General features: G+C 36.2%; 1 protein-coding gene across 1 annotated transcript in view; it reads right to left on the bottom strand.

Annotated features, from left to right (window-relative positions):
- LOC111444165 (protein HASTY 1) overlaps positions 1 to 9,465 on the bottom strand; it is a 12,682-nt gene extending 3,217 nt beyond the window's left edge. The window contains exons 1-18 of the mRNA XM_023082151.1: positions 9,184 to 9,465; positions 8,458 to 8,559; positions 7,592 to 7,735; positions 7,111 to 7,191; positions 6,902 to 6,971; positions 6,662 to 6,732; positions 6,427 to 6,590; positions 6,277 to 6,348; positions 5,955 to 6,195; positions 4,070 to 4,132; positions 3,674 to 3,964; positions 2,364 to 2,477; positions 2,143 to 2,269; positions 1,889 to 2,058; positions 1,712 to 1,813; positions 1,322 to 1,425; positions 711 to 999; positions 202 to 449 (exon numbers count right to left, since the gene is read on the bottom strand). Coding sequence (XP_022937919.1) covers positions 202 to 449; positions 711 to 999; positions 1,322 to 1,425; positions 1,712 to 1,813; positions 1,889 to 2,058; positions 2,143 to 2,269; positions 2,364 to 2,477; positions 3,674 to 3,964; positions 4,070 to 4,132; positions 5,955 to 6,195; positions 6,277 to 6,348; positions 6,427 to 6,590; positions 6,662 to 6,732; positions 6,902 to 6,971; positions 7,111 to 7,191; positions 7,592 to 7,735; positions 8,458 to 8,559; positions 9,184 to 9,288 — 2,558 coding nt within the window. The 5' untranslated portion in view covers positions 9,289 to 9,465. The remainder of the gene's footprint in view (positions 1 to 201; positions 450 to 710; positions 1,000 to 1,321; positions 1,426 to 1,711; positions 1,814 to 1,888; positions 2,059 to 2,142; positions 2,270 to 2,363; positions 2,478 to 3,673; positions 3,965 to 4,069; positions 4,133 to 5,954; positions 6,196 to 6,276; positions 6,349 to 6,426; positions 6,591 to 6,661; positions 6,733 to 6,901; positions 6,972 to 7,110; positions 7,192 to 7,591; positions 7,736 to 8,457; positions 8,560 to 9,183) is intronic.
- Between the last annotated feature and the right edge of the window lie 815 nt (positions 9,466 to 10,280).

The following is a 10,280-nucleotide window of genomic DNA, read 5'->3' as shown; positions in this document are numbered from 1 at the left end:
AAAAAAAAAAAAAAAAAAAAAAAAGCTTTCTTCTCTCTCCTCACAAATCTCGAGTGTTGTACTTGAAATGGTACACACATGCTTTTTATATCTTATCTAGACAAAACAAGATATAGGAAATCAGGAACCATAAGGAGTATGGAAAAACAATTACCAATTTCACAGCCAAGAACATACCTAAGACAACGTATAGTTACTTACCCGCTATCTCTTATGCATTTAAACCAATTACGAATATCAGTTTCACTAGGTTCCGCATGCCCCCCTCCTTTGCTCATGTCAGAGTGAGGATCGTCGGCGAAACTTAATGCACCTTTTGAAAGTTTCGGGTTCGCTTCACCAAGAAGACTGAATTTCTCAGTATCACTCAAAGTCATTGCAGCCTTGACCTCTCCAGGTAATGTCTGGGATACAGCAGGACACCATAGAGAGTGTAAAGAACGGAGCAACTGCATATCAAAGAGATGCTGATGGTTACCATTCCATGCATGCAGAAATGAAACAGAAATGAAAAGACAGGAATTGTTGATATCCATGTAGCCCCATCCCACTACTACACGATGAGACTTCACACACCGAACACTAGCTCTCGGAGCCATCAAAAGTTTTTACTTGTTCATGTGTTGAGATCTTAGCAAACTTTTATCCGAACATAGAATTTCAAAATAAAAGGTAATATAGTAAGAAGTAATCATAGAATTGTACTTTACTTTCAACAGGGGCGGTAGCATCCATGACAAATGAGAAGCCATGGGGTGAGGAGAACTTGTGGTTGAGTAGTTCTGCATGTTTGGATTGGATTTTTTTGTTCCACTTCTCTTAAGTGCTCTTTCAAAAAACGTTATAGTGTGGAAAATTGACCACATCGTAGACGTCTCCGAACAAAGACGAACCAAACCCAGCGGTTCAGACAAGTAATTGTTTTGCCATTCAGGACGCGTCCACTGTTGGCTTAAAGGTTCTAGCAACCAAGCTAAGATTTCATGCTGCTGTTGAATTCTGCAACAGGTTCATAGAAGTGGAATAATAGACATGATGTTAGACAAAAATTATATAAAAGCAACCAGGCTACACTATTTCAATTATTAAATAAATTTCCAGGATCATTTCCTAATAGTGAGTGATAATTAACTTATAAAATAAGTGACTGCAACAGAAACCAAGCCCATTTATGGATCATAGATACAATGAAGATGAAACATAAAACACAAGTATTTAGAACGGTCGGACACAGTGAAACCTCTGAAATTCGACTCTATGACGGATCTGCACATGAACATATTATCAACCATAAGGTAGAGTCGGTTCAGTTGCTAATTACCCAGCTGTAGAAGCCATAACAAGGAATGCTTCACCCAGAAGATTATGCTCACCACGAAGCAAACGTCCTTCTCCTTGTAAATATCCCATAGTGTCGGCGATACTCTACGCAAGAAAAATAATGATACATGAATGATGATAATTCTATTTCGCATTATAAGCTAAGCCTCTTGGTCATTTCAATTGATGCAGGTAAAAGTTGTCAACATTTTTTAACATAAACCATGTTCAGAGCATGCGGCAAGAAGATGAAGAGAAAACAAGGGTAGAAAAGAATACGGGGAAGGTAAATTCACTCTCATCAATGCAGTGAAATTGCATGTATGCCTGTCAATAATTGTGTGCATATGAGCACAAAAGTGATAAATAAGACCATAGAGGATAAGGAAACCTTCATATGGGGTAGAATACTTCTATCAGCAGCTTTTGCTATACGAATAAAAGATGTACAAATCTGTAACCTTGCATATCGTGCACTACTTGTAGAAGGATCCTGCCAAAAAGACGTGTATTAAACAACTATCCAAGCATGTCCCTTTACACGTACGAAGTGTATGTTAATAAGAACCTTGATAGCAATGGGGAGCGATGTTAGGAGCTCAAATAACTTATTGATGACACTTGCAACAGCATCAGGAAAGTATTTCAGAAAGGGACCCAAAGCATCTAGATAGTGCCCAAGGACTACCACCAAGGCTGGCTCACTCCATTTTAATGAAAGAAGTTGCTGAATTAAACCTGGGGGGCAGGGATCCAGTCAACTCAGAAGTCCAAAATTATTCAACCGTGACGTGTTAATAGAATACCAGGTTAATGACAAACCTTCAAAAATTCCACGCAATTGCAATTGAATTTCTGAACTGCCTGTGCCAATTTCATTTGAACCGTCAAAAATAGTACACACAACATTTTCAAGAGTTAACTGCATGCTTTCCATCATAGATATGTCCTGCATCAGAACAAATCTAAACTTAGCTAAAGGGCAGATGTAACACATATAAATGGCGCACTACAGAGGAACTAACGCCAAGTGATGTAATCACCTGACAAGGCATTTGTAAAGGCGAAAGGCTTGTGACGATTGTGATAATTCTTTCCGAAACTTTACCACTGACTATGATAGGCTTGTATGAAGCTAAAAACTTGATCAACTCCAACTGCATCGAGAATTTTTGAATCAATACAAGAAACAATATTGGAACATTCCAACAAGAAACTAAATCCAAATCCAAATGGACGAATTTTGAGCCATGAAAATAAATTCTAATCCATAAAATAGAAAATATCAACTTCGTTAAGTAAGCCCACCTCCTTGCATATATACAATTGGAAAGGGTCTAACATGCACAAATAAAATTGTTTGGGGTACGCGATGTAGGAGCGTATTTAGCCTTTATAAAATTTCTCCACATGGCGATGCCATCATGGTAATATCTTCATATCCATTTGGCAAGGAGGGCTCTGTTCTTCTCCTTCATCGAATATAGGCAAAAACCTCCCTTGTCTAATGGAAGATTTATGGTATTCCATTAGTAAATCTAAATCATAATCATAATAATCCCTAAATATTAGGTAACTAAATCTTAATAAATCCAAGATAAATTAGGGAGGCCAACTACTTCTCTTTAAATTATTTGGATTACACAAATATCCTTCGGACGATCAAGGATCTGACGTCCCTTCACAAAAGCTATCTGCTACCTAGTGATCAGGAAATGGAAAACCCTTTTGAGGCATTCCGATAAAGCACCTTTGCTATAATTTTGTATAGTCCGGTGATAAGGCCTATGGGGGACGAAAGTCAACAACAAAGCAGGCATCCATCCATTTTCTTTGAGATCAAACAAATATATGTTTCATTTAAGTTTCCATTGAAAATTTCAATCTTAAAAAAGAAATCCTGGAATACTCGTTATATCGGCTCTCAAAATGCTCCAACATTTTTTAAGAACTCGGAGGTAAAACCATCTGGTCTCAGGAGGTTTAAGAACTATAACAACAAAAGAGAAAAGGTCCAAATGTTATTGAACAAATGTGATTATCCCTAATGGATGGGTTTAATCCCACTCTTTGAATGAAAAGACCAAAGAGAATATGGCTCTGAGTAGCTCATAATCAGACAGCCCTAAAATTAGAAGTATCGGTACTCAGTCCCCCAAAACGTAGGATGAAATCTTAAAAAATGGGAAAATTCTTTGAAAAGAAGTTATTGAGAGTACAAAAGAGTTCACAGAGAGGCATATCTCCAGAACATAATTCCAGATCCCATTTCCCAATAAAAGGGTAAAAAAGTCGAGAAAGGATCTTATAAAATACCACAATTATCATTAGAAACATTAAATCAAATACGTACCAGCTTAGCCCGATATTGGCTGAAATCACCTTTTCCATCAAAATCATCACTCCACAACTCCAATCCCCCCAGTAAGGGTGCTATGACAGGGGAAACCTTTTCTTTCTTGAGCAGCCGCTTGAAAGATATATCAAGAATTACAGTGCATACATCATCATTCATAAAACTTAAGATTGTTCTCCTGTCATTATCAGACGATGCAGAACTTGAGCCTTGATAACTAGATTTTGAAACATCTCCCGTTGAATGGGTTGAAACCTTCAACTTTGAAATCAAATCCTTCATTAAGGCCTATTGAGCACAAAAAATGTAGAAGCTGAAAAACCTTGTCTGTATAATATTTTAATATCAAGCATTTTAAGGGGGAAAAAGATAATGTAAAGACCTCATACATACCAGCCAAAAGTGCAGGGATTGAAAATGAAGAGCTAATTTATAATGTTGGAAAAAGCCCAGCATCTACAACAAGAAAAATATACATAGTTAAGAAAAGCATATTCCAATGTGTAAAACAATTATAAACCTTGAGATCCATTAAAAACACAATTATGATTGTGCTATAGATAGCCTGACCCAAGGTTGAAAGGTAGCAAAAGGAAAAATATAATTAAGTTCTCATATATTAGCAGAAATTCAAAAGTGAATGCAGTATGTAGCTATCAAGTTACACAGGACGAAATGTAACTGTAAGTGTATGGAGGAATTTTGATGATCTCTCCAACAATTTAAGTGATTTGGGTTCTTCCATTTCCGAATTTTAATTCTGTCGAGGAAGTTCCTATTGACGTTTTTAGATATTATTGAAGTTCTCTCTTTTCTTCAATTTTGTATCAGAACTTGATATTGCCTCTGAAGAGGATAGAAAGTCGAGTAAATGGTTGAGATTTAGTTGTCTAGATATTTTAGCAGGAAATTGAAGTCTTTTGGAGCTTGAAGAAATTCATCTGGAAGAGATGTCATTGGGAGAGTTTTTTTTTTTTTTTTTTTTTTTTTTTTTTTNGGGTCGGGCGCTTCGCGTGCAGCGCCGGTCGGGCCGGCCGGGTCCGCGCGCCTGACGCGTGCCCGCTGCCGGGTGAGGACGCGCCTCACCAGCCGGTGATCGACACGTGTCGATCACCGGTTCCGCCGCTCTCCTCCGCACGCCGTCCGACGCGTGGCGGCCTCCACCCTCTCTCCCGCCTTCATTTTCCAGGTCTCTTTCCCGTTTCAATCTATTTTCTCTCGATTTTTTTATCTTCCAATCCGTAATCCGATTCGTTAAATTTTCTTCACGAAACTTGTAGACCTCCTATTCTACTCCTTGGAAAGAATTTTCTTAAATTTTTCTGATGATCACAGATCTTATTATTTGAGTTCAAATTCGGAGAAAAACACAAGTTCTTACCGAAAATCACGTTATCTTTAAACTCCGATTTGAACGCCGATCTTGGCCGCCTTCACTTCAGAACTTAACCAGATAGCGCTGTTGGGGGGTAAGAGTCCAAGGATCAACACAAAACGTTGCTAGCACACGAAAATTTTGATGACTTCTCCATGTAGATACTCGTGGACTAACCTGAAGTTCTTGAACGTTTTGTCGAGATAGGAAGGTGCGATTCGTGAGAGCACCTTGCCTCGAGCTATTCAACGGTTTAGATTGGGGACTCGGTTCTCCGGCGTCGGTTCTGATCCGATCTCCTCCCCTTCCTCAAAACCCTAATCTTCTTTCCCTCTTCTTTCTCTTTTCCCCATTTTAACTCAGCCAAAACAAACCCCTCAACTTATAGGGGCGAAATGACTAGTTTGCCCCTATTGTAACCATTTTTTTTTTTTTTTTTTTTTTTTTTTTTTTTTTTCCAGTTTAATATTAACAAGTGAGGTGGAGATTCGTACAACTAACTATTTGAACAGGAATATACTGTCTTAACCAATTGAGCTTTGAGCTATGTTCAAGTTGGCATAATTGCAAGTTTTGTTTCTATTTTCTTCTTTTGTTTCTTTTCACTCCTTTTTGTTCATATCTTGTTAAAAAAAAGATTATGTATATCTATATATCCAGCCGTGTTTATTCCGACAACTGGATTTAATTAAGGTCTAGATCTAGAAGCAAAGAACTGAAGAATCTTCATTTTAAATTTGTTTAAAAAAAATGAGACCACCTTGGGTTGCCTTGGGGGTCAAGTGTTTCACATCCTTAAGTCTGGGGTTCTAAGCTCAGGGAGAAACCAATCACAATATCTATATATATACACAAATATGGACAGAATTCATTATTATTTAACATCTCAGTGATAAGCCTTACCTGTTGAAGATAAAGTGTAAGCAGAGTGCCGTCCCCAGATATACATTGCAAATTAGATGAACCCATGGATACGAGACTTTCACAAATGCATTCTATAAACTCAGATTCACTTTCATCAATCGAACCGGAACTAGGAGGGGCCGATTTGATCAAAAATTCTCTGGAGACATTCATCAAGATCTCAAAGACATTTCTCATGGCAGAATCATATTCAGATGTAGTAGCATCGGTTGGTCTCTTCCTGCATTTTACGCGCAAAATAGCATGGAAGTCAAGACATTAGCTCAGAGTTGTGCAGAACATGCATAACATTGCTGCATACCTTGCAGAGACAAGCTTGAAAAATTCACAGGCGTGAAGGCGAAAATCAGGAGAACAAAGTAAGAAGCCACACCTGTGGAGAGTGAGTTCAGAACGATATACGAACTACTCAAACTCGGGTTCTACAAAGAATAAGATGAAAATATCATACCCACGTATTATACCATATTTAGCAAGATCAGGCAATGGAGCCCATTCAGCATAAGCATTAATAGCATTTAAGGCAGCAGTAACTGCAGCTGCATGTTGTTTTGCAATATCCAGCCTTTGACTGCTTACTTCATTCAGTGCAGCTCCGAAGTGCCTCTCTAGTAACTATTTAACAAAAGGAAATATCATACTAAATCTGGAATGAGCAAGTCTGTGAATGTGGAAATGGAGCATACCGTGTACAACAAAGTAAAAACTTCAGGCAAAGTTTGAGTAAGCCCACGCAACAAGATTCTGCGTCGATCACCTGAAAATTGTTTGCAATTATTGAACAACCACTTGAAAATGTAAACAAAGAAGATAAAGCTTCAGATGCAGACTTCGACTGGTACAAGTACATATTACCAAATGCGCAATGCTACATGTCATCCTATCAATAATAAGAACAATTACACTAATGAAAGTTCATGATGAACCTTCTAAATCTTCATTGTGAACTGTAATATCTTCAGGAAGCCACCTCAGCGTCATTGAGACCAACTCGGCCTAAGATTAAACGAAGAGAAGACTAATTAATTATACAAACGTGATCGTTGGAATGAGGAAGAAAAATAATGTGCCGGAAGCAATGTGCTTTTTGATGGCTGATGCAGAAACGCCTGTAGCAACAAATTACAGAACTTACATGTATAGGGCCCTTACTGGATAGGGAAACCAAAGAAGGGAGCAATTCTTGCCATAAATTTAATCCCTCTCTTCTGACAATCTGTAAATCAGACAAAAAGAGCAAGAACTAGTGTTATGGATGCCCTTCTAAAAAATAAATAAATAAATGACCTTAGCATTCATACGTGAAAAGTTACGAAACAAGTCAAGAGCTAAACGTAAAATGAAGTAAAATGAGAAAGCTAAAACTTAAACCGAGAGTATCTTACGAAACCTGATACACAGTTGACAGGATTCAATTATGATATTTAAAACTGTTGTTCAAAGAGATTTTAATTTTAATTTTTTAATTTTAATTTTTTTTAGAATTGGATTCACAAAGATGATATAATGACTTTCAAATCCCAAAACAATGAATGACCTTCCGATATCTCTATACTGTCAACCGTATAACACCATGAATGATAAATCGAGATCTTGTAATTCCTAAAGTGACGAACCTCGGCTACAAGAGCAGCTGTCTGACTTTTCAAAGCCCATTCTTCACAAGGAGTCGTAATTTCAGTCATCAGATCAATGCAAACATTCGCAAAATTTCTCTTCTCCATAGAATTCAATTCCTCCCACCGTAAACGAACCAAATGCTGCATAAATATACCAAAAAAAAAAAAAAATACAGCTTAAATCATTTTTTTGAGATAAAACCATCATTCAAATATGTGAAAGTTGAAACAATGAAAGAAATCTGAAATGAGAAATTTGGAACTATGAATTAAATCATTGAAGCAACTTCAATCACAAAATCTTTACATTTAAATTCAACTTAAGAAAATTATAAGAGTTATGCTTGCAGATCAAAAATACTTAAAGACCACAGAGAATAACAAAAATTGGAACTGAAAACAGTTCCAAAAAAGGTTAATGGGGTTTGATGCTCGGTTTAACTCGATATAACTACAGCTTTAACCAATCCTTAAGCCTAGAAAAGGGTTCTCAGAATTACATTTACAGTTCAATACAACAAATTCAAACGCAGATGACCAAATAAATATAAATTATCAATTGAAAAAATCAGGCCAAGTTGAAGCCAAAGGGTGTTGTTCATAAAATTACAAGCTAGGCATTCAAGACGGAATCACGAGAATATTTGCAGAAAAGACACAAACCTACACAAAACTTTTCGACAATGTTGTTTACCAAGCTATATCTTGGTGTAAACTATCTAATATTTTTACTTCCTATAGTTATACCTCCCTCATTGCAAATTGGGAAGGTCTTTTGTAAACACCATGGATTATACATCCCTGTTGTAAATTTCAATCATCAATGAAATTGTTTCTTAAAGAAAAAAGACGGAATCACGAACTTGTAGCATTTTATATGCATGAAGCCGGATCTCAGAAGACCACTTATTTGAAACTAGAGCGAGAGATGTGCTAGCCAGAACACGTATGTCGCCAGTTTTAATCTGCAAAAGCAAAGAGAATGCTCAGAAAACACAGGCAATTAAATAAGATCATTGAGTAATTCAGTAAAAAATTGACCAAATACTAGAACATAATTTACAACCAAACAGCAGTAGAAAAATAACATCGCGTTCTATTTGGTTTGACAATCTGTTCTTCTAATCAAAAGAAATAAAAATCACTTCAACTGCTCAAAATTTACCATCATGAGGGCACAAAAAGGGGATAAAAACATTTCAAAATGAATAGTATCCGACTCAAGAACAATGAACTTCCACAATGATGAACAACTTTTGAAGATTCATTATAAATTTCCCCTAAATAAGCAAGTGATTTCATGAACCAGAAACCAAACCACTACCAACATCTTTCAAAACTCATAACACAAAAATCATTCCAAACATAAACAACTTTAGAAGCTTCATCATAAATTTCCCCAACATAATCATACCCTTCCAAACAGCATCGCCAATCATCAATACCCTATTCCACTGACAAGAATTCCCCCTCATGCATCGAAAACCCCCAAAAAGAAGAAAAACACAATCACTAGCTTAATTTCCACGCACACATACACCACTAAACAAAAAAGAATTAAACAAACAACACAGCATGATAGAGCTTACAGATTCTAGATAGGAAAGAGCAGCTTTTCGAGCGTCGGGAGTGGAGCTCCAGTCGAGCGATACAGCAATCGCTTGGGCCACATTAGTAGCCGTATTGTCGTCCATCGCTTCCTTCCCAGTAGCTTTTTCCGGCCGCCTGAGAGAGGATTGAAGGATTGTCGAAGGGACTGTTGAAGAACAACTTCTGCGCAAGTCTCAATCGGTCGTCTTCTTCCCTCTGTAAACACAAAGAACCAACCTTTTCTCTTTCTTAATTCTTTCAGTTTTTCCTTTCAATTCCCTCTCTGAATACTTTTCCAAAAATATAAATATATAAATTTCGGCTCAATTATATATATATATATATATATATATATATATATATATATATACCCACCGAGCAATATCGAACGAAACGTTAATGTGTCGGGTTCCGTACTATAATCTGTAAAATAATTGTCGATGGCATGTGTTTAAGAAAATTATTCGTCGTAAGACTCAGAGTGTTCCATAAATTTAGATTTTAAATATAAAAATATATAGGTAAGAAATTTTACCCTAGAATATTGAACGAAAAGTTAATGTATCGGGTTCTATTTGAGATTGCTATAATTTTTAGAATAATTGTCGATAGCTTGTGCTTTAAGAAAATTAGTTGTCGTAAGATTCAAAGTGTTCGGAAAATTTAAATTTTAAATATAAAAGAAAAAAATATAGGTCAGAAATTCATATGAAAATAGAAACGTTAGCCTACAAACGAATATTAATAAAAAGTTAATAGATCGGATTGGTTCGAGATTGCTGTAATTTTTAAAATAATTGTCGATAGCTTGTGTTTTAAAAAACTCGAGCATGATTACGTTTTTTCAAATTTAGTATTTTAGTCGTCGTTATATCAATTCAAGTCATTTTTCGATTTCTCGTAAAATATTATAACGAATTTTTATAACAATTTAAAAACGTGTACGTGAGATGGAAAGTAATATTGCAACTAATACGAAATAATACAAGAGACTATATACCACACATGTTTTTCGATCTTAAAATATTATTTTTAAGGTTTTAAAGCTTTAGGTTACGGTTTTTAAGGTTTCATTGCATATTCAAGTAGTCTTGAT

Source organism: Cucurbita moschata, unplaced genomic scaffold, assembly GCF_002738365.1.
Source record: "Cucurbita moschata cultivar Rifu unplaced genomic scaffold, Cmos_1.0 Cmo_Scf00006, whole genome shotgun sequence".
In the NCBI taxonomy this organism is placed as follows: domain Eukaryota; kingdom Viridiplantae; phylum Streptophyta; class Magnoliopsida; order Cucurbitales; family Cucurbitaceae; genus Cucurbita; species Cucurbita moschata.
Note: the sequence above shows the minus strand (reverse complement) of the source record. Positions and strands in the feature narration are given on the sequence as shown.